Genomic DNA, 26,553 nt, shown 5'->3' with positions numbered 1-26,553 from the left:
GATTTTACAAGGATGTTGCCAGGACTCGAGGGCCTGAGCTATAGGGAGATGTTGAGCAGCTTAGGACCTGGAGTGCAGGATGATGAGGGGGTGATCTTGAGAGGAATAGATCAGGTAGATACACAGAGTCTCTTGTCCCGAGTTGGGAAATTGAGAACCAGAGGACATAGGTTTAAGGTGAGGGGCAAAGATTTAATAGGAACCTGAGGGGTAACATTTTTACACAAAGGGTGGTGGATATATGGAACGAGCTGCCTAGGAGGTAGCTGAGGCAGGTATTATCGTAATGTTTAAGAAACATTTAGACAGGTACATGGATAGGACAGGTTTTAGAGGGATATTGACCAAATGCAGGCAAGTGGGACTAGTGTAGATGGGACATGTTGGCTGGTGTGCGCAAGTTTGGCTGAAGAGCCTGTTTCCACACTGTATGACTCGCACCAGGACAGGTTTGGAACAAGGTCTATTCAACATAGCCATCGAAAAAGCAGACTTAGTTAGGGCCCATATGAGTGCCTTGGTAAAATATTTGATCTGTAGAAAGTGAGAGGAATCAAAAGAAATGTTGTTCAGGGTAAGATCAACTTCTTCCAGGCCATCTGCTCTATGCCATTGGCAAAGCTCCTGTTGTAGATGTGCATTATAAATGAATTCAGCATTTCCATCCTGACCTTCTTCAAATATATCTTTTTCAGAAATTCATGCCACCAGTCTTGTAAAATATACCCCTGGCATACGATGCTGGCATATCTGTGAATTCTTCACTTTTATTTAAAATTGATGTCTTCAAGAACAAACGTTTTGAATGCTCTGCTACTTTGGAAACTAAATATATAAAGGTTGATTATCACAAGATGCAATTGCGCAATTTAGTGTTAAGTTGGGTTTTAAAATATAAGCAAAAAAGGAATAAGCAATAAATGCAATTCCCAGTAGTCAAGATAATTATAATCATCAGCAATTTTATGGATTATGAAACTAGTTAAAGGCTGATGATGGGTTAGAAACAAATCTCTACAATGTTTTTAGAATTAGTGAGAGGATGAGAATGATTAATTAATATACTTAGTGATTAAATGATTCCAAGGCTAGTTTTTAAAAGTCTAACATTCTAATCTCCATTAATAATGATCTTTATACGGTTTGTTAATATACTTGTAATTTTAAAATTATGTTAAAGATATAGCAAATGTGCATTATATTGTGGGAAGCATTACATTTTTTAAGGGCTCACCTAGAACACTGAGCACTGCAGCAACCTTTGTTCCAGCAGCTTCACAAGTATACATCCCACTGTCCGCTGGGGTGAGTTCACAGATTTTCAGCTTTGCTACATTCCAGTCTTGGTCAATAATTATGTGATGACCATCAGGCAAAATCTCTTTCTCATTTCTTCTCCACAGAGCTTTGACTGGTCTGGAGTACTGACAGATAAACTCTGCTGTGTCATTTTCCTCTCTAGTAACATCTTCCATTTCGCTTACTACCTCAACCGCTGGATCTGTTAATCAATATGCCATTGGAGATTTAGCAGCAGCACCAAAAGAAATTCCAATAGTTTAAAGATTATTATCCTTATTTTAATAAAATGCAAGTGGGATCTAGTTGGTATTACACCTAATAGTATTTTGATTTTTCAACTGATCAGATGATGACTAATTACATCATGCTGGTAGACTGCAAACTGCCATCCATAAAATTTCATCTTTTTAAACTCACAAATAAGGTTAAAGTTAATAGTAAGATAGCTGTAATACCAATTTCTATGAGGATATATATTTATTATCTGTAGGTGACATGTTCTAAATATTAGTAGATGTCTACCTGGAATCTTAATTTAGAACAAATAAAACGACTTTGTTGGAACATATTCAGTTTCTCCTATTCAGCCACTGATTAATCAATAAAAATTACATACATGAGCCAATGGGTCATCAACCAACCCAATGTCAGTGCAGTCCTGAGTCAAGCAAGTCATTGTTTTTCGTACTACTTTCATGTAATGCTGCATCTCACCCCCAACAAGCTCCCTGCTGGAGTGCAACTAGTCTACATGATAAACAAGAAACTGTGCCACCTACATTACTTTCACTCTAGGGCCAAGGTGAGGATAATCTGTCAAAGTGCAACCCACAAACAATACTTGAGTACACATTTGTTTGTCGGTGGAGCTCTAAGTCATCAATGAATCATTCATTAAAGCATTTAAGAGAATGGGTTTTACACTTTACAAATGCAAAAAACAAATTTTGTTCTAATTTGCCCACTGCACATCATTGCTCTCAGATAAAAAATGGTCCCCAATACTTCCCTTATCTTAGGTCCCATTCAACTAAGACAGGCATTAACAATGAAATTCATCATTGCCTTTGGTGTAGCAGCATGTCTTCAGCTATTTAAGGAAGAGTATTTGAAGATCAAGACCATAAATTCAGCATTTAGCTCATGATTTACTGAGCGGTAATTATCCTGGTATCCCTGTATGTCTCTGATTGGATCTCTGCATCTGGAGGCCCTGGTGGATCTCCTGCCATCTGCCCTCCCAGTTGTGGGAGCTGCCCTCCCAGTTCCCACAATATGGCTCCTGACCCTGCACCAGGACCTCAAATTGATAAAATGTGAAATGTGCAGCTTTACCACTTAGCCCCTGCAGACCCTCTCCACATTCACCACCTTACAGTTTTTTAGTTCCAAAATAAAATCCATCTACATTCTACAAAGATGATCAATGAACAGAACATTGACAGAAAAGTTGGAAGTTATTATCTAAAAATACCTTTAACTAATAACTTTGCTGAAGAAGTAAGAGTTCCCGCCTTAAATGTCACTGTTCCCGAGTCATCGGTTCCGAGGCCCTGTAGCGTCAATGTATGAATATTTCCATTTTGAACAGTTATTTCATTCAGATCATTATTCTGAAGGGGTGAACCATCCAGCCACCACTGCCTATTTTCCACATCCTTGTCTGAGAGCTCACATTCAAATGTGGCCGACTCACCAGCAAACACATCAGTGTTCTTTAAACCAGAAACTATCTTTATTTCACGTTCTGGAAAATAAAAAAAACTTTCAGAAACATTCCTTTCTCTAACAAATATACGTAAAATTCATATAATGTTTCTCAATTTTTAGAAAAACTATTCAATTGTCCAATATGTGAAGAAATCATAATTTGATAATTGTACATTTATTTTAAGGAAATATTGCTTAATGGAAATTGGAATGTAGCAATTATTAAGTAAAATGCTTTCCCATGGAAAATAAATTTGCAGAATGTTTTTAAGTAGTTGTGTTATCACCTGTAACATTTAAGGACGCTGTTGTCTGATGATTCCCAGAATAACAAGTATATTTGCCAGCATCCCCTGGTTTCACATTGTGGATTAACATCTCAACGTTGACACCAATTTGCCTCATTTCATACTTGTCACTTGGATGAACCACAGCAAGTCTCTTTTTCCATTCCACTGGATCACTGGGCTTAGAAAGTTCACAGTGGAGAGTGACTGTGTGTCCTTCAATTGCTTCCATATTCTGTAGCTCTTGTTTGAAATAGGCAGGTAAAGCTGTATACATTAATATAAAAATATAATTACCATTATGGCATGTATTTATTACAGTTCATCCAGATATGGACAAATCCAAATATTCAATTAGTATTTTCTTCCCTGGTAACACAATAATAACAACCTAAAACAACATTAACTTTCCACTGTACTTTTCTCCATTTTACATGAAAATTACATGAATATATTTTTATACATTTTGGTTTCACCATGTAGAAATTACAGCTGTGTTTATGAATAGTCCCCCCATTTCAGGACACCATAGGGACACATGGCTTCACAGGTGTTTGTACTTGCTCAGGTGTTTAAATGCCTCCTTAATGCAGGTATAAGAGAGCTCTCAGCACCTAGTCTTTCCTCCAGTCTTTCCATCACCTTTGGAAATTTTATTGTTTATCAACATGAGGACCAAAGTTGTGCCAATGAAAGTCAAAGAAGCCATTATGAGACTGAGAAACAAGAATAACACTGTTAGAGACATCAGCCAAACATTAGGCTTACCAAAATCAACTGTTTGGAACGTCATTAAGAAGAAAGAGAGTACTGGTGAGCTTACGATTTGCAAAGGGACTGGCAGACCAAGGAAGACCTTCACAGCTGATGACTGCAGAAGAATTCTCTCTATAATAAAGAAAAATCCCCAAACACCTGTCCGACAGATCAGAAACACTCTTCAGGAATCAGGTGTGGATTTGTCAATGACCACTGTTTGGAGAAGACTTTATGAACAGAAATACAGAGGCTACACTGCAAGATGCAAACCATTGGTTTGCTGCAAAAATAGGATGGCCAGGTTACAGTTTGCCAAGAAGTACTTAAAAGAGCAACCACAGTTCTGGAAAAAATGTCTTGAGGACAGATGAGACGATGATTAACTTATATCAGAGTGATGGCAGAGCAAAGTATGGAGGAGAGCAGGAACTGCCCAAAGATCCAAAGCATACCACCTCATCTGTGAAACACAGCGTGGGTGTGTTATGGCATGGGCATGTATGGCTGCTGAAGGTACTGGCTCACTTATCTTCATTGATGATACAACTGCTGATGGTAGTAGCATATTGTATTCTGAAGTGTATAGACACATCCTATCTGCTCGAGTTCAAACAAATTCCTCAAAACGCATTTAGCAGCAAGACAATGATCCCAAACATACTGCAACAAAGGAGTTTTTCAAAGCTAAAAAAGGTCTATTCTTGAGTGGCCAAGTCAATCACCCGATCTGAACCCAATTGAGCATGCCTTTTATATGGTGAAGAGAAAACTGAAGGGGACTTGCCCCCAAAGCAAGCATATGCTAAAGATGGCTGCAATACAGGCCTGGCAGAGCATCACCAGAGAAGACACCCAGCAACTGGTGATGTCCATGAATCGCAGACTTCAAGCAGTCATTGCATGCAAAGGATATGCAACAAAATATCAAACAAGACTATTTTCATTTACAAGACATTGCTGCATCCCAAACATTATGGTGCCCTGAAATGGGGGGACTATGTATAAACACTGCTGTAATTTCTAGATGGTAAACCAAAATGTATAAAAATGGCCTTTATTAAAATCTGACAATGTGCACTTTAACCACATGTGATTTTTTTATATTACAAATCTCAAATTGTGGAGTACAGAGGCAAATAAATAAATGATGGGTCTTTGTCCCTAACATTATGGAGGGCACTGTAGGTGTTTTTATGACTGTAAGGTTGTTATTAATGAGGTTCTAAACGCTCACTTACTTTGTGTAGAATATCTTAATGATTTAGATTGAAATGTGAGGTGCATAATAAAGAAATGTGCAGATGATAAAAAAAACAAATGTATAGTTGACAGTAGGAGGAAAGATTTAGACTGATGGAAGATGCATATGTCTTGTCAGATGGACAGAAAAGTGGCATGAAATTTAATCCAGAATTGTAAGATAAATCATTTAGGAAGGCACAATGAGGGAATATACAATGGCAGGATAATGAGTGGCGTGGAGTAATGAATAGAACCTGGATTGCAAAACCACAGCCTTTAAATGCAGCAGAATAGTTCAAATAATTCATATGGGACTTTTCTGTGCATGAACGGAGGTAATGAATTTAAAAGCAGAGAGGTTAAAGAGGAAATGTATAAACAATTGTCAGCCCACAGCTTGAGCACTATGTACAATTCTGATCACTACATTACAGGAAAGATTGAATGAAACTGGAAAGGGTACACAGATTTAAATGGATCTTATCAGGAGTTTAAAAACACGTAGGTTTGACAAGACTGTTGGAAAAGAGGAGGCTAAAGGGAGACTCCTTTGGAATGTATAAAATTGTAAAAGGCTTGCATAGATTGAAACAGAAAGATCTGTTTCCTTTAGCAAAGTTGTAAAAATAAAAGGGGCACTGATTTAAAGTAATTGGTAGAAGGTGGAGAAAGGAAATGGGGAAATACATTTTCACTCAAGAGTGGGTACACAAAAATGCTGGAGAAACTCAGCGGGTGCAGCAGCATCTATGGAGCGAAGGAGATAGACAACGTTTCGGGCCGAAACCCTTCTTCAGACCCATAGATGCTCCATTCGCTCCATAGATGCTGCTGCACCCGCTGAGTTTCTCCAGCATTTTTGTGTACCTTCGATTTTCCAGCATCTGCAGTTCCTTCTTAAATAATTCACTCAGAGTGGTTCAGGGATCTCAAACCTTTTCCTGAAAGGGCAATAGGCACAGAAACCCTCACTACATATGAAAAGTATTTGATGAGCTGCGAAAGAATAAAAATTTAAAAATGAATTCAGTTCTAAAATAAATAATAAAACATGAAAGCAAAACCTCCATCTCAATACCACATTCCTGTGCTCTCGCCATGCCCTTTAATTATTTTTGTGTACAGAAAATCCTATTTATTTCTTAAATATATTCAGTAACTTGGTCTCCAAAGCCTTCTGTGGTAGTGAATTCTACAAGTTTACCAAACTCTGACAAGAATGCCTCTACATTTCAGTCCTAACTATTGGTCTTCTCAGCCAAATAATCAACACGTTTGTTTGTTTTGTTTGTTTTTTTAAATTTATATAGCACATTTTTAGTCAACTTGCATTGACCCCAAAGTGCTTCACATAATTACATCCACACACACAGGCAACGGTGGGTGAAGTGTCTTGCCCAAGGACACACACAGGCAAAGGTGGGTGAAGTGTCTTGCCCAAGGACACAACGACAGTATGCACTCCAAGCGGGATTCGAACCAGCTACCTTCCGGTTGTCAGCCGAACACTTAGCCCATTGTGCCATCTGTCGCCACACGTGAGACATTATGTCTTACAGCCTTGTCAGAATTTATACATTTCAGTTAGATATTCTCTATTTTTTCCAATCTTCTTAACAACAGCCCCATCCCAGGAATCAGTTTGATGAACCTCCACTACACTCCCTCAATGAAAAGCATAAAGCCTCCCCAGATAAGTGAACTGAGAACTGCACAATGATGGAAGCACATAAGGAAATAAGAAATTAATGAACAGATAACAGAATTTTGTTATACTAAAATTACATGAAGAATGTTATCTATTCTACCTTCCACTCTGAGGGAAGCACTCGTCTGCTGATCTCCAGATTCACATGTATATTCTCCAGCATCCTCCAACGTTAGGTCAGAAATCACCAAGTCAGCCATCGGGCCTTGTTGCCTCACTTCATATTTCCTACTAGGTATGATTGTTACTGAGCCTTTCTTCCATGTTACAGGCACTTCACATTCAGAAAGTTCACAATGAAGAAAAACTGTACTTTCTTCCTTTGCTTGTATGTCCTGGAGCTTTTGTTTGAAAACAACTAGAAATTAAACAAAAGGACCACGATAAGTAATAGATATTTGCATTTGTGAAGAATTACATTCCTGGAAAATACCAACTGATTCATCCAGATTTTGTTATGCGTATATAATGCATCACATGCCACACATTCTTGTTTCAAACAAAGGCACATAATAAGACACAAAGGTCTGAAGTAACTCAACAGGTCGGGCAGCATCTCTGGAAAACATGGATATGTGACGTTTCGGTCGGTGCCCTTCTTCAGCCGCTAGCCTCCTAACCCGAATGTCACCTATCTATGTTCTCCAGAGATGCTGCCTGACCCATTGAGTTACTCCAGCACTATGTGCCTTATTTTGTAAACCAACATGTGCAGTTCCTTATTTCTACATAAAAGCTGATAATATCCTGAGTGGAAAAAAGACTGAAGAGTAGCAAATGTGACTGAGCTTTAAGAAAGGAAAAAGAAAATCTTTTGGTATGGAAAATATCGGAATCTATAATGAAGGATGCAAATACAAAGGACAATTAGAGAAAAGTAATAGGACTGAGCAAAGTTAGCTTGGATTTATGAAAGAAAAGTTCTGTTTGACTGATGTAGATTTGGGACATGAATGGTAGATTAGGTAAAGTGGAAGCATTGCTTGCCGTAGATTTTCAAACTATTTCAATAACACTGCTCTTCTTCTGATACTGCATGTGGAATTGCCAGCACTGAACGCAGAATGTTCTGCGAGTATCTCCAGATCGATGCAGGAAACAAAAACTCTTCTTCAGGAGATCTTAAGCACTTTCCTCTACTAGCCAGCTATATGTGGCTCTTGATGTATCGACGTGGGACAAGGTGATTGCAGAGCACACTGGTGTGGGTCAGCCACAGAAGTAGAAGGTAACCCTCGTCTCCCAGGTGAAATCTAAGTAGATACATTCATTTCTTCACAATACAGAACCTGGATGTCTCCCTGAGGCAAGGATATATGACAGGATTAGAAAACACAACAGATCTCCTGCACTGGTTGAAAATTATCTTACGAGGAGGAAGTTGAGAGTCAACATCATCTTGAGCAAAACACACAGTGCCGGAGGAACTCAGTGGGTTAAGCAGCATCTGTGGAAGGATTTTTTAGGTCAGGGTCCTTCTTCAGACTGATTGGAGAGGTCAGAGAAAAGCTGGAAAAGAGATATGGAGGTGGGGCAAAGTTTGGCATGTGACAGGTAGATATAGGTAAAATGGCTTTGATTGACAGATGGTAGAGTAAGTGACAAATGCTAGAGGTGAAAAAGAAGCAAAATGATTCTGATAGGGGAGAAGAGAAGGAGTGAAATGTATAGGCAGAGGGAGGGATAAGGCTGGAAGGAGTCATCGTGAGGCAAAAGATGGGGGATTAAAGGGAAGCAGGCAACTCGGGGATGGGAGATGACCATGCAAAGGTGGGGAATAGTGCAGGATGGCAAGGGGTTGGGAGATGTTGGGAGAATTGTGTGCATACTGGGATGGGAGGGGGGCACGGAATTGCTCAATCAGGTCTACTGATATCAACGCCATGTCTCTTAAAATAGTGAGAAATGCAACATATGTAAAAAATTGTGAGACAATTGTAGTTCTATTGAGAGTATTTCACGATTGAATGTTGTGCGGAGATTTGATATCCAATTTTTGTTAGTACCGGAGGAAGTGTATATATGGAATGATGTCATGAATGCCTGAAAAAAGCAATGGTAACATAGATTTTCGCGTAAGTGACCTGTTTATTTTTATAATCTGGCAAGATTTCATCTTAAACTATTCATCAGTACAGTGTCATCCTGGAACATCCCATAACACTTAAAAGAACAATGTTATTTGATACAATATTTAGGTTTTTATACTTTTAGGAAGTGAAATTCAGGAATGGCTGTTTCATCACTAACATTTTTACATAAAAGTTGCAAGTTTAATAGCTGGCTTTTGGTGAAATTGTTGACAAACCAAATCCACTACCTTACACCATGCACTGAAATGTTTGTTAGGAGCATTTCCTTGAATGATAATCATTGAAAGTACAATATGTGTGGAAAATACCTTTAGGCTTTTGCACTAGCAGCTTGGCTGTTGAACTTTCAGGGCCAACTTTGAACGTAACAGTTCCAGAATGATCTGGTGTGACATTTTTCATTGTCAAAGTGTGTATCTTATCATGAGTTTTAATTTCACAGTATTCAATATTTTGAAGAAGCTTTCCATTTAACCACCACTGTGCATTTTTAGTATCTTCTTGAGAGACCTCACATTCAAATCTCACATCATTTTGTGTGATTATTGTGATATCTTCAAGTCCACGAATAATTTTTACGTGTTCTGTAAAAAAAGTTCATAGGAGCAATGCTTTGAGTTAAGATCAGCAGACATAAAGCACAAAGGTTACCTAAGTTCCTACAAGTAATAAAATATAAAACTTGTTAAAATATCTTCTAATCCATTATTGGGCGAATTAAAGATGACGATGAGTCAGAGTATAGGAGGGTAATCAATCGACTGATCGAATGGTGCCAAAACAGCAACCTTGCTCCTTACATGCATATCTCTGAAGACCTGTCCTGGACCCAGCATATTGATGCAATCATAAAGAAATCCCTTCAATGTCTCTCAGAATATTGAGGAGATTTAGTATGTCAATGAATACTCTCTTGAACTTCAACCGCTGTACAGTAGAGAGCATATTGACTGCTTGCATCATGGGCCTGGTTCGGCAACTCAAATGCTCAGGAATGAAAAAGATTGCAAAAAGTAGTGAACACTGCCCAGTCCATCACAGGTACCGACCTCTCCACCATCAAAGTGATCTGCAATAGTCGCTGCCTCCTGAAAACTGTAGCATCCAGGTTCAGGAGCAGGCTCATCCCAATAACCATCAGGCTATTAAGCACTACAACCTCCAAATAAGCTCCGAACTACATAGACTTGGGGACATATTTTTGTCTTTACACTACTATTGTTTGTTTGTTTATGTATATATGTAAAATATAAGATCAATGTGAACGCATCTCACTCTCCCTCTTCAGTCCTTTATTCCCCTCCTCCATTATCCTCCCTCTCACCACCCTCCACTAACCCTCTGCTTCCTCCACTCAACCCCTCCCTCCCCTCCTTTCTCTTCCCCCCTTTGCTCCTCCATTACCTCGCCATCCCTCTTCCTATCCTTGTCTTCCTCCATTCCCCCTCATCCCCAGCATTCCCTCCCCCTCCTCTTCACCCTCCCTCTTCTTCCCCTCTCCTCCTCCCCCCCCCCACCTCATCTCTCCCTCTCTCCTTTCCCCTACTGTCAGTCACTCCTTCCCACCCTCCATAACCCCTCTCCCTTCCCTACCCCCTCCTCTCCCTCTATCCCCTCTTCCCCCACTCCTCTATATCCCAGCCCCCTCTCCCTCCTCACCTCCCACACTGCCCTCCTCTCCCTCTAACCCCAATCCCTTCTTCCACCACTCCCCCCTCCTCTCCCTCCATCCCCCTCCTTCCTCACTCTCCCACCTCACCTCCCTCACTTTCTCCTCCCGCTCACGTCCTACCCCCCAACTCTCCCTCTATTCCCCTGCTCCCCAAATCCTCACCTCCCCCCTATCCCATCTCTCCACAATGAAAACAGAGGGGGGTTTTTTAATGAAATACTCGAATTATGGTTTTTCTTTAAAATAACCTAAGGACAATGTTAGCTGTTAATAAAAACGGATGAATTTGATTAAAAGGGGTTTTTCTTTGGAATGAAATCAATATCAATGAAAATGGCGATTAAAAAAAAAAGATATTCGTGATCTCATTGTGACGTTGAACAAAGCTGACAGGCAGGGCAAATGGAAAAGTGGTTTTGTAAAGCGTTTTTTGTAAAATTTAAAATGTCAATAATTTGTAAAATATAACACCAATCTGAACAAAACTTGCTACAGTACATCACAGGACAATGGCAAGTAAGGTGGGCCAAACATTGTAGTGCTATCGTGTGCCGTTATAGGTACAAACAAATATAGGCACAAACAAGATTAGAGTTTTAGTAATGGTATACACACACACACACATACTGAAGCTTTTTGTTTGCTATGGTGTATACAGGGTACTCTGTTTACATATATGTTATGCTACTGCAAGTAAGAATTTAATTGTTCTGTATCAGGACATATGCAATGAACACACTTGACTCTCAATGTCTTTTACAATTTTTTGAATTTCTATTTTTGGTTGGAATAGAATTGTAAGGATAAGCAGAAAGAAAAGGGAAATTGATTACTCTGTTAATACAATAGTGAGAAATAAGTAATGTAGAATAAATTTTGGTAGAATCAGATTGATAGAGTCAACAGGTCCCATATCATGGATGTACTGCATGACAAATAAATAAATAAATAATTGGGCTTGTAATGAACACACTGCAATAATTGTGGATAATGTAAAACTGCCATGGTGAGATGCTTCTGGTTACTAAAAATAAAAAAATAAAATTTTGGAAATAATCAGGTCAAGCAATATCCATGGAAAAAAAAGAGTTAATATTTCAATTGTAGTCCCTTTACCAGAACTGAGCAAATGAGCAATCTAGTTGGTTGCAGAGAAGGTGGAGGAAGGATAGATTGGATAAAGGAAGATCTCTAATAGAGTGCAGTCCAGACTGCTTTGGATCAATGCTGGTGACAAGGTAAGCTACTCAATAGCACAATGGGGGCAGATGGAGATGAAGAATTTTAACAAAAGTTATAAAATGAGGACAGAACATTGAAATTAAGTTCTCACAGGATGGCATAGGACGAAGTATAATCAAGAGGGTTGTGAGAGTCTGGAGTCTTCTATAAATGTTTGACATCCCAAGAGATGTGGTAAATTATTCATTATTTTCCACTTTTCCTATGGTGTGTCACATCCATAACTATCCATAGTCAGAGGGTAGTTAATCTGTGGAACTCATTGCCACAGAGGGCTGTGGAGGCCAAGTCAGTGGATATTTTTAAGGCAGAGATAGACAAATTCTTGATTAGAAAGGGTGTGAAGGGTTATGGGGAGAAGGGAGGAAAATGGGATTAGGAGGCAGAGATCAGCCTTGATTGAATGGCGGAGTAGACTCGATGGGCCGAATGACCTAATTCTACTGCTATAATTTGTGAACGTAAATAAAATTAAATAAAGCCAACTACAAGGCAGTTGGCTAAAGAAGACTGGGATAATAGATTAAAAGATAAGACAAAGATAAGCAGCGGTAGACAAAATGTTCAAGAAGGAACTGCAGATGCTGGAAAATCGAAGGTAACAAAAGTGCTGGAGCAACTCAGCGGATGCGGCAGTATCTATGGAGCAAAGGAAATAGGCAATGTTTCGGGCCGAAACCCTTCTTCAGACCCTGTATTTTATAATTCGCAACAAAGATGCATTCTATTGAGAAATAAAGAATTTGAAAGGAAGATCCATCCATGCTTAACAAGGTTAAAATTGCCATAAAATTGTCGAAAAGTTTGCAAAAATTAATGATAGGCCAGAAATATGGGGAAACTCATAGACACTAGGAAAAGAAGGAAAAGGAGAAACTAGACTATGATAGACTAGACTATGATAGAAATGGAAAAGTAAAAAACTGCAGATCCAATTTTGCTTTTCATTTACCAGGCGTCAAGAGTGTTTATTTGTCATATCACTGGGGACTGAAAAGCCTTCGACTGGAAGTCCGTGCAGAGAGTGGTGAGGACGGCTGAAAAAATCATCGGGACTTCTCTTCCTTCAATCCGGGACATTGCTTGCAAACGTTGCTTGTCCAAGGCCAACAGCATTATAAAAGACCTCACACATCTCCATCATGGACTGTTCCCTCTGCTGCCCTCGGGCAAAAGGTATTGCAGTATAAGGAGCAGAACGGCCAGGTTCTGCAACAACTTCCTCCCCCGAGCCATCAGACTCCTGACTTCCATATAATGTGCTGCCACTATTATCTATTTTATCTTTTTATCTATTTTATCCTTTTGTTATTTTATGTTGCACGGTGAGCAAGATGCAACAAAATTTTGTTCAGATTTGCATTTGTTGGTGTATTTTTGAATGACAATAAAGTCTTTGATTGATTGATTGATTGATATGAGACAGAACAATGAAATTGTTTTACAAGATGCTTTACAACATTAACGTTAATGCTTTACAACATTAAATATTATTTCAGATGATAGTAAGATTTTTTTAAATTGACAGTAAGAGCTTCACCATATATATAGAAAGTAAGATATTAAATTGGTCCTTTAATTCCATTTACTTTCTCCAAATCAAAGGTATTACTGTGGAAATCTATTTGGGTATTTGCTTCAATTATACTCAGAGCACTTCCCTCAAATCTTTTACCAGAAAAATTGTTGATTTAATATATCTTCTTCCTGCTCTTGTATGGAATTCGAACAATTTATCATCTCTGCTGCCAGGTTTAACCTGGCTCTCACTTTGGCATGACTCATCTTAGTCTTCCCTCTCTTGAATTCTCCAACTCCACCTCGGAGGCTAGGTCACTGATTAATATCTATTACAAACTACGGATTCAAATGGCTATTTGAATTACTGCTTCTTCCCATCCATGACTCCATGACCCTAATTTCCTCAGCTTCACTAAATCTATTCTGAAGATGAAGTCTTCCATACCAAAGCTACTAAATCATCTTCACTTTCCCCCAACTGTGGTTTTCCCAACACCATAACTGCCAAAGTTCTCCATTATGAATGATCCATTTTCCACTCTTTGCACCCACTCTCCTCTCCTAACAAAATGATAGGTTTTGTCCCTGCCTTCCACACTATTGGTCTGCGCATTTACTTGATCCTTCTCCATAATTTCAATCACCATAAAGTACCGTCTTGCTACACTGTACAACATAAGGCGGAGGTTGCAGAGGATATTCATTACGATGTTGCTGGAATGGAGCTTTTCAGTTACGAGTAGCGACTGGATAAGCTGGGTTTGTTTTTTTTTTGAGGAGGCTGTTGGAGGACCAGACAGAAATAGATATACAAAATTATGAGCATAGATAGGTTAGATAGTAAGAAACATTTGCTATTGCATTGGTGTCTAAAACCAGAGTACAGAGATTTAAAATAAGGGATAGAAATTTGGAGGATTCCAAGGAAAAATTTTTTTACCCTACAGATGCTTGAAGAGGTTGTGGCTCTTACAACATACAAGAAGTATCTATATGAGCACTTGAATCGCAAGCCACAGGTTGATGGAACAGCATGAACAAGATAGTCTGAGGCCCTGTACAATCTCATCTTGTTGTAGCCATGCAAATTACTGTTGTTCATATGTCTATAAATCCTTAAATCTTTGCCACCAACCGAAACTAAGTGATGACTTTAAGGAGGATCAAAAAAAAGAGAGCAACATTCAAAGGTGGAAGGCTTAGAAATAGAACCTGCGAGTTAAGTACATGAAGACAATGATATTGATGTTTGGCAAGACACTGTAGAGGTAGGTATTGAAGGCTTGGGTTTATGTTCATAAGTTCTAGGAGCAGAAGTAAGCCATTTGGCTCATCGTCTACTCTGCCATTCAATCATGGCTGATCTATCTTTCCCTCTCAACCCCATTCTCCAGCCTTCTCCCCAAAACCCCTACTAATCAAGAATCTGTCAATCTCCACCTTAAAAATATCCACTGACTTGGCCTCCACGGCTGTCTGTGGCAATGAATTCCACAGACTCATCACCCTGTGACTAAAGAAACTCCTCCTCATCTCCTTCTTAAAGGTATATCCTTTTATTCAGAGGCTATAGCTGAGGCTAAGTGAGTGTTGACCCAAACATTTTTTTCTCTTCCTGCAAAAACAATAGTGGTTTAAAAATCAATATTCATAAGGAATTATGCCAGCTAGAATTATAGTAAACTGTGGGCAAATACCTTTCACAGATAGTTTGGCTTTTGTCTGGTCATCACCAGAATCACAAGTATATTCACCAGCATCTTCAGGCGTTAGATTGTGGATCAATAATTCAACAACAAAACCATCTTGTAATAGTTGATATTTGGCACTCTGGGTAAGTTTTTGGAATCCTTTTTTCCACGTGACTGATGCATCAGCTTTACTCAGTTCACAGCGCAGTGATATTACACTACCTTCATCACCCTCCTGGCTTTGCAGTTTCTTTATAAAATGCACGGGTGCAACTACATTTCAAAAATAACAGATAATTAGATAAATTAAAACTAATCAATAAATCAAACTATGATTCTGCAGTGGGATATATTTGTATAAAGCATGCAAAACATTGACGTTTTAAATAGATATATATCATAAAGTTCAAATATGAGATTTCTCAATATGAGCTACATATAGCAGAATTATCAAGTAAGAAATTAGGATGTCAATGCAGAATATTTGAGCTTCTGAGTGCACAGAGCTCCAAAATGGATTGTACATTTTCTGGAGTGAGTTGTACTGTTGCCATATTGTTGAGGGTATTTGTGCACAGGAAGCAGCACTTCGGCAACACTTCTATCTTCTCAATCATGCAGACATTGTTGAGGTTGCCCACTTGTCATGCAGACAAGTTACTTGAGGTTAAAAAAATCTGCTTGAGTAATGGCCCTTGGAAGGGCAACAGTTTTAGTGAAATTAAATTAGTAAAAAATGGATAGTTAATTACCCAAAGAACTGTTGTTCCTTGAGCAGCAAGTTAGGAAATCTTACTGCCATTTTTTACATTAATGGATTATCATTCAGATTGTGCTGCAAATTAACAACCTCCCCGTAAATAGCATCAATTGTAGTGCACTTTTCTAGATGGCAGGTGGTTGATAAATTGCAGCACAATCTGAGTGATAATCTATTAAGGACAAAGTTTGACCCTGCTTTACCGTTGTGCTGCACAAAGAAGATTTAGTCTAGTTTAGTTTATTATTGTCATGCATACCAAGGTACAGGTGAAAAGCATTTGTTTGAGTGCCATCCAGTCAAAGAAAAGACTATACATGAATACAATCAAGTCATCCACAGTGCACAGATAAAGGGTACTTATATAACATTAAAGTCTGATAATGTCTAATTGAAGATAGTTAAAATACTCCAACGAGGTAGATGGGAGGTCAGGACTGCACTCTAGCTAATGAGAGGACCGTTCAGTTGCCTGATAACAGCAAGGCAGAAACTGTTCCTGAACAGAACACACAACAGAAATGCACAGGGACAAGCCATTAGCCCAAGATGTCTGTGGCAGATGTGATGCAAAATTGAACTTAACTCTTCTGCCTACATGTGACCAACATCTCTCCATTCCCTATATTCCCTCTGCCCATCCAAATGTCTCGTAAATGCAACTGTCATATCGTATCAGCATCCACCACCACCCTTGGCTATGAATATTTTAATTGTGGCTTAACCAAGGCTTTATAAAGATACTAGACCAAGTGGGACTCATTGGGTCCCTTTCTCCAATGCGGGCGGGGCGGGGCGGGGCGGGGGCGGGGCACACGGGAGACCTCTAGTTCTCCCACTAGTGGAAACATCCTCTCCACATCCACTCTATCCAAGCCTTTCACTATTCGGTAAGTATCAATGAGGTACCCCCTCATCCTTCTAAACTCCAAGAGTACAGGCCCAGTGCCGTCAAACGCTCATCATATGTTAACCCACTCATTCCTGGGATCATTCTTGTAAACCTCCTCTGGACCCTCTCCAGAGCCAGCACATCCTCAGATATGATGCCCAAAATTGCTCATAATACACTAATTGCGTCTTGACCAGCACATTATAGAGCCTCAGCATTACATCCCTGTAAATGTAGTCAAAAAGAACATGGAAGATGAAATCAGACTGGGTCTTTAAGGAATATTAAAAACAAGCAGGAAAGTGTTCAAGCAGGGAGTTAGCATGGCACCATGAAATGTCATTGGCACAATCAATTAAATAGGACCCTAAGGCTTTGTACACATACATTAAAAACAAGTGGCAAACCAAGGAGAAGCTTTGACCACTCAGGATAAAGAAGAGAATTGAGGCTTGGGGTAAGAAGATGTGGGTGAGGTACTACACATGTACTTTGCATTGATATTCACCGAGGAGAAGGATGTGAGGATAATGAGATCAGTGAGGGATATACTAATATGGTAGGGTGTTTTGAAAGAAAGGAGGACTTATGACATGACAACCTCTCTCATCATCCATGGTTCTTTTACCTTGCCATACTTCTTACTGGTATATGCCAGTCCTGAACTCTGATCAATTGTTCGTTCAACAATTCTCACATGGACCAACCCAATAACAATAACTCTCAATTTACTCTTCCTAGTTCCTGTATAATATTGTAATTTTTCCTACCACAATTTTGCATTTTCCCCAAGGTCCAGACTTACCTTCATGCATAACTATCTTAAAGTTAAGGAGTTATGATCACTATTCCAAAAATGCTTTATAACCGAATCACCAGTTATCTGACCATTCTCATTTTTCAATATCAGATCCAATATGGTCCCTCCTCTAATTGGACTGGCTATCCAAACTGTTTTTCGTATGAATATGAATAAGTTTATTGGCCAGGTATTCACATACAAGTAATTTGCCTTGGTGCTCCACCCGCAAGTGACAACATGACATACAGTGACAGTTAGGAATGACAAATAAAACATTAAACATTAATAATAAAATATTATCAATTAAACATATGAATTAAATAAAATACCAGAGCAAAAGGAGGCTACAGATTTTTGGTTATTGAGCAGAGCTACTACTCGTGGAAAAAAGTTGTCTGGCTGTGGCAGCTTTGACAGTCCGGAGTCGCCTTCCAGAAGGAAGTGATTCAAAGAGTTTTTTAAAGACCTTCTTTAGAGATGTAGCATACACCCTTCGGCCACCAAGCCCATGCTTACCATCGATCACCTGCTCATACTAGTTCTATATTATCCCATTTTTTAATCTACTTCCTACACATTAGGGCATTTAACTTAGAATCCCAGTATCCGGTAACCTTACAAAACTTGTAAATTACAAAATTACAAATTAATTTAGTCTCACAACTTCTGTCTTTTCATCTCTGGGGTTTCTTGTTGCCCCTCTTGAATGAATGAACAACACTAGTTATTTTCCATTCTTCTGGGATCTCGCCTTTGGCTAAGGAGGATACTGTCAAGGCACCAGCAATCGCTCCTTTGCTTCCCTCAGTATCTACTAGTTGTGCGAGTTACAATTTAGTAGTGCTGGGATGTAAATGTTGCAGCACATTAACTGATATTGCAATATGTTTTTACATGTGAGACTTCCATACACACAAAATAACTCATATTGAAAGTGTGTGCACATATCACTACCCAAATTGTAAACCAATAAGCACCTGCAGATCCAAACAATAGATAACATGTAACTGAGATCTGCAGTCAAGACTAATTTTCTAATAGACTCTGGTGAAGTTTGTACTGTTCTTTTTTCTTACCCTTAACCAGAAGTTCTGCAGAGGAACTGTGTTTTCCAACTTTAATGACAACTGTACCACTGTCCTCCTGAGTAACACTCTTCAGTTTCAAAGCGTGAATATTTCCATGTTTAACAGATATTTCATTCATTTCATTATGCTGCAAAGGAGTGTCACCCAACAACCACTGTACATCCGAAAAACTTTCAGGATGAACTTTGCATTCAAACACAGCATTTTCATTGGCAAATACTGTTACATTCTTCAGGCCTTCAATAATTTTTACTTCCGATACTGTACAAAAAGAACACAAAATTATAATTTACAGAATACATTTTTCTTTCCCTCTCCCCATCTGGCAAGTACAGATGTCATTTTTCCACTTCATGGTTTTTTATTGCCATTCATGAGTTTTTCGCTGTTTTTTGATCTTTCCTTTTGAGTCCCTCCTAACCCTTGAACCCATTTTCAACAACATAAATCTTAGATTATATTAGATTATATTAGATTAGATTCCTTTATTGTCATTCAGATCTTTCGGTCTGAACGAAATTTTGTTTCCCTGCAGTCATACATATAATAAAAAATGACAAAAACACACAATCAACACAAATTTAACATCCATCACAGTGAGTTCACCAAACACCTCCTCACTGTGATCGAAGGTAAAATCTTAAAGTCTCTGTCTCTTCCCTCTTTGTTTTCCCTCTGCGCCGAGGCGATCCAGGCTCCAGATGTTGTGACCCCACCGGGTGATGGTAAATCCCGCGGCTCAACCGTGCTCCGCGAACGGGCCGGTTCAAACTCCGTGGGTGGTCGCTGCCTCCACCACAGCTCCAGGGCCGAGCCAGGTCTCCGCTGCCGCCGCCACGGTTCCGGGGCCGAGTCGGGTCTCCGTTGCCGCTGCCGCCACCACAGCTCTGAGGCCGAGTCGGGTCTCTGCTGCTGCTGCCTCCGCCACAGCTACGGGGCCGAGTCGGGTCTCCGCTGCCGCTGCCACTGCTGCCGCCGCCACGGTTCCAGGGCCGAGTCGGGTCTCCGCTGCTGCTGCCGCCACAGCTCTGAGACCGAGTCGGGTCTCCGCTGCCGCTGCCTCCGCCACAGCTCCGGGGCCAAGTCGGGTCTCCGCTGCCGCTGCTGCCGTCGCCACAGCTCTGAGGCCGAGTCAGGTCTCCGCTGCCGCTGCCTCCGCCACGGCTCCGAGGCCGCCAGCTCCGCCATTAGGCCTTGGCGCAGACGGAGATGGGAAAACGACAGAAAAAAAGTCGCATCCCCCAAAGGAAGAGACCAAAACATGTTTCTCCCACCCCACCCACACACATACACAACTTAATAAAACAAAATTAACTAAAACATGACAAAGGAACAAAAAGAAAGAAAAAAAAAACCAGACGGACTGCAGGTGGGCCGCAGCTGTTAAGCCAGCGCCTCCATCTTGTTTTATATCTAGTCTTCCATGTTTTTAAATGAAAGATTATTACCTGAAATGCTAACTTTTTCTCTGCACAAATGCTGCCTAAGCTGCATATTTTCACCATTTTCTGTTTATATTTCAGATTTGCAGCAATGGTAGTATTTTATGTTTGGAATGTAGACATATTGGTTCAGCCCATCAAATATCTTTCCCACCATCTTACAAAAACTATAGTTATTAATTTCTGCTATGAATCATTTCCAAGGACAGGTTAGTAAAATATCCAAATTCATGTTATTGGTAAACATCTTTCATGGCATAATAATAATTATTGACCAATAAGAACATGGAAGTAGATAGCATAATTGCCATAATACCCATTTACAGCAAACAGATTACCCCAATTAAATTTGTTATCTGAAATAACTGTGAATATTGAAATTTGGAACCAGAAACAGAACACAAAGGAGCTGTTAGAAGCTTTTATAATATGGGGTATCTTAAAATGGAATTTAAATTTTATAAAATGCAAGTTTTAACTCACCTTTCACAGTTAAGGAAGATGTGGTTTGATGATCTCCAGAAATACAGGTATATTCACCCGTGTCGCTTGATGTTACGTTATGTATGCATAACTTATGTATACAACCTTCTTGTTTTATTTCATACTTGTCACTGGAAACAATTGTTGTTAATCCCTTTTTCCAAATAGCTGGAGCATTGGATTGTGAGAGTTCACAGACCAAAGTTGCTGTTTCATTCTCATCCACTTCCATACTTTGAAGCTGTTTAGTGAAAGTTGCTGGAGTAGCTGAAAAAAAAAGATAATTCAGAGAGAACATCTAAAACTTCTGCAGTACAGCTAATTAAAATTTAGCAAATCTAAGATATTTACCTAGAAATTGTATTACATTTATTTTTGGTGCATTGAAACAGTTCTACTGGCCAATGGGGTCCTATAAATAGGTGTGAAATTGTAAAAGTTTGAAAAAAGAGGGTGATTTACCTCCAGAATAAGTTCAAAATGGAATATGTACAGATAGCTCTGCTATAACGTGTGCTTCCATAATATCCATTGAATATGTGATCAATGAATTAGGGAACACTATTTGTATTATGTGGCCTGAATTGATGAGAAAGTGAGTTTAATCAGAAACTCGATCTACACGAAACAGACGCCATTGTCCCTTAAGAACACAGGCTGCAAGTTTCACTGCATGAGGCCATTTTAGTTACTTTGAAAATTGACACACCATCACTTCTACTGATATTTATGCAAGATATTCTATTGAACAATGTTATACAGCCTTTATATTTTTAGATGGCAACAAAGTAAACTTTTAGCTATGAAAAACACCTTTTTGAAATTCCTGCAGAAAATAACATTTTGTTTACTCTCTATAACCTAACCTTTTCACCAATGACACAATTGTTTTAATAGTGCAATTTTTCTATTACGAGGTTGCTTAGGAATGTGTATTGGCAAACTATCGTATCATTTTTGATATGGCTTGTATCAGTTACATAATGAATGGAAGGCCTCCAAAAAGTATTGAGAAACTGAGGAATATTGGTGCATGTGCCCAAGGATCTTTGAAAGTGGCAGCCGAGGTAGGTAAGGTCAAAAGGTCATAAATGATAGGAATAGAATCAGGCCATTCGGCCACAGCAGGCAGGCAAGTGGGTCACGGTTAGGAGGGGCAAGGGGCACAGGCAGGGACTAGAGAGTACCCCGGTGGCTGTACACCTTGACAATAAGTACTCCTGTTTGAGTACTGTTGGGGGGGGACAGCCTACCTGGGAGTAGCAACAGCGGCCGGACCTCCGGTACAGAGACCGGTCCTGTTGCTCAGAAGGGTAAGGAAAAGAAGAGGAGGGCATTAGTAATAGGGGACTCTATAGACATATAGCGGCTCTGAACCGGCCCTGCTGAGTGCCCCCCACCCCCGCTGGACTGTCTCCCTCGGATGGTCACGACACACAGCTTATTTATTTATTTTACTTTTCTTTTTCATCGGTTGGAGCTGCATACTAAATCTCGTTGCACTGACGTGCAATGACAATAAAATATATTATTATTATTATTATTAGTTACGGGGTCAGACAGGCAATTCTGTGGACGCAGTCGGGAGACCCGGATGGTAGTTTGCCTCCCTGGTGCCAGGGTCTGGGATGTGTCTGAACGTGTCCAAGATATCCTGAAATGGGAGGGAGAGGAGCCCGAGGTCGTGGTACATATAGGTACCAATGACATACGTAGAAAAAGAGAAGAGGTCTTGAAAGGAGAATTTAGGGAGTTAGGAGGAGAGTTAAAGAGAAGGACCGCAAAGGTAACAATCTCGGGATTACTGCCTGTGCCACGCGACAGTGAGAGTAGGAATGGAGCGAGGTGGAGGATAAATGCGTGGCTGAAGGACTGGTGCAGAGGGCAGGGATTCAAGTTTGTGGATCATTGGGGCCTCTTTTGTGGAAGGTGTGACCTGTACAAAAAGGATGGGTTGTACTTGAACCCGAGGGGTACCAATATCCTGGTGGGGAGATTTGCAAAGGCTACTGCGGAGACATTAAACTAGAACGATTGGGGGAGGGACTCAAATAGAGAAAGCTAGTAGACAGTGTGTGAGGCAGGAGGCAGAGAAGGGAAGCACTCAGACCAAACATGTAGGAGAAGGAAGAAAACAATAATGAACAGAGGATGAGAGGTGGTGGTGTTCTTAAGTGTGTGAGCAGAGAGACAGTGGGGTGTAAAATGGGGGTAGAAGCAATAGGCAGCAAGGTGAAAAGTTAAAGTGGCAGGCAGACAAATCCAGGGCAAAAATCAAAAAAGGCCACTTTTCAACATAATTGTATAAGGGGTAAGAGCGGTGTAAAAACAAGCCTGAAGGCTTTGTGTCTCAATGCAAGGAGCATTCGTAATAAGGTGGATGAGTTGAATGTGCAGATAGCTATTAATGATTATGATCAGGGGGCGCTGCTCTGGCGGCAGCCTTGTCAGCAGCGCGTCAGTTTTTTTTCAACTTTTTCTTATTTTTTAGTATGTTTTAAAGTACGTATTTTGTGTTTCTTTGTGTGTTTTGTGTGGGGGGTGGTGTGGGGGGGTAAGGGGGAAACCGCTTCGGTCGCCTCCTCCATGGAGAGGCGACTTTTTCCAGGTTGCCTCCCCCGTGGCCTAACATCAAGGATCGGCGCGGCCTTTCCCGGAGAAGCGCCTGGGGCTTCAGCGGCGGGCGCAGCGTGGACTCTCGGCGTGGAGCGGGTGAGCCCTCGCTGGGGCTCGCTGGAGGGGAGCGCTCCGTTTCGCTGGCCCGGGGCAGCCGGCAGCCTGAAGTCGCGGTCTGCAGAGCTCCAGCTGGTGCGGCGTCTACAGCCCGGGATCCCTCGTGGGTGACCCGGGGGAAGAAGAAGCCATCACTGCCGGCCAACTTCTACCGCGGGGCCGGCATGGGCTTACCATCACCCCTGGAGGGGAGCTTCGACCGCCGGCCCTGCAGTCTACGGTGCTTCTGGCTGCGGCGGAGACTTTAAATCTCGACCGCCGGCCTGCGGCCTACAACAACTTAAAGCCTCGGTCTCCGGTGAGGAAGAGCCGATCCTGGACTGACTCTGGTCCTGTCCACGGGGGGGAAATGGAGGAGGACTGGCCAAATTTTTGTGCCTTCCACCACAGTGATGAATGCTGTGGTGGATGATTGTGTTACATTTTTATTGTGGTTGTGTGTTCTTTATTATTGAATCGCTGCTGACAACCCAAATTCCACCAGCCTGGCTGTGTGGTCATTAAAATACAATACCATACAATATAGTTGGGATCACGGAGACATGGCTCCAGGGTGACCAAGGCTGGGAGCTGAACATCCAGGGATATTCAATATTCAGGAGGGATAGACAGAAAGGAAAAGGAGGTGGGGTAGCGTTGCTGGTTAGAGAGGAGATTAACGCAATGGAAAGGAAGGACATTAGCTTGGAGGATGTAGAATCGATATGGGTAGAGCTGCGAAACACTAAGGGGCAGAAAACACCAGTGGGTGTTGTGTACAGGCCACCTAACAGTAGAAGTGAAGTTGGGGATGGCATCAAACAGGAAATTAGAAATGCCTGCAACAAAGGTAAAACAGTTATAATGGGTGACTTCAATCTACATATAGATTGGGTGAATCAAATTGACAGGGGTGCTGAGGAAGAGGATTTCTTGGAATGTATGCGGGATAGTTTTCTAAACCAACAACTACTTTGGTTCCGTCTTCACTAAGGAAGACATAAATAATCTGCAGGAAATAGCAGGAGACTGCGGGTCAAAGGAGATGGAGGAACTGAGTGAAATCCAGGTTAGCCGGGAAGTGGTGTTAGGTGAATTGAATGGATTAAAGGCCGATAAATCCCCAGGGCCAGATAGGCTGCATCCCAGAGTACTTAAGGAAGTAGCTCCAGAAATAGTGGATGCATTATTGATAATTTTTCAAAACTCTTTAGATTCTGGAGTAGTTCCTGAGGATTGGAGGGTAGCTAATGTAACCCCACTTTTTAAAAAGGGAGGGAGAGAGAAAACGGGGAATTACAGACCAATTAGTATAACATCGGTAGTGGGGAAACTGCTAGAGTCAGTTATTAAAGATGGGATAGCAGCACATTTGGAAAGTGGTGAAATCATTGGACAAAGTCAGCATGGATTTACGAAAGGTAAATCATGTCTGACGAATCTTATAGAATTTTTCGAGGATGTAATTAGTAGAGTGGATAGGGGAGAACCAGTGGATGTGTTATATCTGGACTTTCAGAAGGCTTTTGACAAGGTCCCACATAAGAGATTAGTATACAAACTTAATGCACACGGTATTGGGGGTTCAGTATTGATGTGGATAGAGAACTGGCTGGCAAACAGGAAGCAAAGAGTAGGAGTAAACGGGTCATTTTCAGAATGGCAGGCAGTGACTAGTGGGGTACCGCAAGGCTCAGTGCTGGGACCCCAGCTATTTACAATATATATTAATGATTTGGACGAGGGAATTGAATGCAACATCACCAAGTTTGCGGATGACACTAAGCTGGGGGGCAGTGTTAACTGTGAGGAGGATGCTAGGAGGCTGCAAGGTGACTTGGATAGGCTGGGTGAGTGGGCAAATGCATGGCAGATGCAGTATAATGTGGATAAATGTGAGGTTATCCACTTTGGTGGCAAAAACAGAAAAGCAGACTATTATCTAAATGGTGGCCGATTAGGAAAAGGGGAGATGCAACGAGACCTGGGTGTCATGGTACACCAGTCATTGAAAGTAGGCATGCAGGTGCAGCAGGCAGGGAAGAAAGCGAATGGTATGTTAGCATTCATAGCAAAAGGATTTGAGTATAGGAGCAGGGAGGTTCTACTGCAGTTGTACAGGGTCTTGGTGAGACCACACCTGGAGTATTGCGTACAGTTTTGGTCTCCAAATCTGAGGGACATTATTGCCATAGAGGGAGTGCAGAGAAGGTACACCAGACTGATTCCTGTGATGTCAGGACTTTCATATGAAGAAAGGCTGGATAGACTCGGCTTGTACTCGCTAGAATTTAGGAGATTGAGGGGGGATCTTATAGAAACCTACAAAATTCTTAAGGGGTTGGACAGGCTAGATGCAGGAAGATTGTTCCCGATGTTGGGGAAGTCCAGGACAAGGGGTCACAGCTTAAGGATAGAGGGGAAATCCTTTATGACCGAGATGAGAAAAACATTTTTCACACAGAGAGTGGTGAATCTCTGGAACTGTCTGCCACAGAAGGTATTTGAGGCCAGTTCATTGGCTATATTAAAGAGGGAGTTAGATGCGGCCCTTGTGGCTAAAGGGATCAGGGGGTATGGAGAGGAGGCAGGTACGGGATACTGAGTTGGATGATCAGCCCTGATCATATTGAATGGCGGTGCAGGCTCGAAGGGCCGAATGGCCTACTCCTGCACCTATTTTCTATGTTTCTATGTTAAGTCTATTCCGCCATTCAATCATGGCTGATCTATCTCTCTAGCACAGATGTCTTCCACTCTGAAGACTGATGTAAAAAAGTTATTCAACTCCTCTGCCATTTCTTAATTCCCCATTATCACTTCTCCTGCATCATTCTCCAGCGGCCCAACTTCCACTCTTGCGTCTTTCTTACTCTTTATTTAACTGAAGAAACTCTTGCTATCCTCTTTTATATTATTGGCTAGCTTACCTTTGAATTTCATCTTTTCTCCCCATATTGCCGTTTTAGTTAGGTAGTGGGCACGGGTTAATTGCATCAGCTCAGAGTCATAGAGTCATACAGCATGGAAACAGGTCCTTTAGCATTCCTCAGCCCACTTGGCCAACTGACCAAAATAGTGCTGCAATTTTTTACATCTATCTTTATTATCTGCAATTCAACCCACTTCTGTATCTTCGGCATAATT

General features: G+C 40.8%; 1 protein-coding gene across 4 annotated transcripts in view; it reads right to left on the bottom strand.

The window, feature by feature from the left end:
* The window catches only part of obscn (obscurin, cytoskeletal calmodulin and titin-interacting RhoGEF), a 435,173-nt gene that overhangs the window by 174,524 nt on the left and 234,096 nt on the right, over window positions 1-26,553 (bottom strand). For all 4 annotated transcript variants that reach the window (XM_033043588.1, XM_033043597.1, XM_033043606.1 and 1 more), the window contains 8 exons: window positions 20,695-20,961; window positions 18,758-19,030; window positions 15,234-15,500; window positions 9,410-9,685; window positions 7,109-7,366; window positions 3,300-3,566; window positions 2,777-3,049; window positions 1,235-1,501 (listed from right to left, as the gene is read on the bottom strand). In XM_033043588.1, the coding sequence (XP_032899479.1) occupies window positions 1,235-1,501; window positions 2,777-3,049; window positions 3,300-3,566; window positions 7,109-7,366; window positions 9,410-9,685; window positions 15,234-15,500; window positions 18,758-19,030; window positions 20,695-20,961 (2,148 nt within the window). The remainder of the gene's footprint in view (window positions 1-1,234; window positions 1,502-2,776; window positions 3,050-3,299; window positions 3,567-7,108; window positions 7,367-9,409; window positions 9,686-15,233; window positions 15,501-18,757; window positions 19,031-20,694; window positions 20,962-26,553) is intronic.

The sequence above is a fragment of the Amblyraja radiata genome, chromosome 2 (genome assembly GCF_010909765.2).
Source record: "Amblyraja radiata isolate CabotCenter1 chromosome 2, sAmbRad1.1.pri, whole genome shotgun sequence".
Lineage (NCBI taxonomy): Eukaryota > Metazoa > Chordata > Chondrichthyes > Rajiformes > Rajidae > Amblyraja > Amblyraja radiata.
This window is presented reverse-complemented; position numbering and strand designations above follow the sequence as displayed.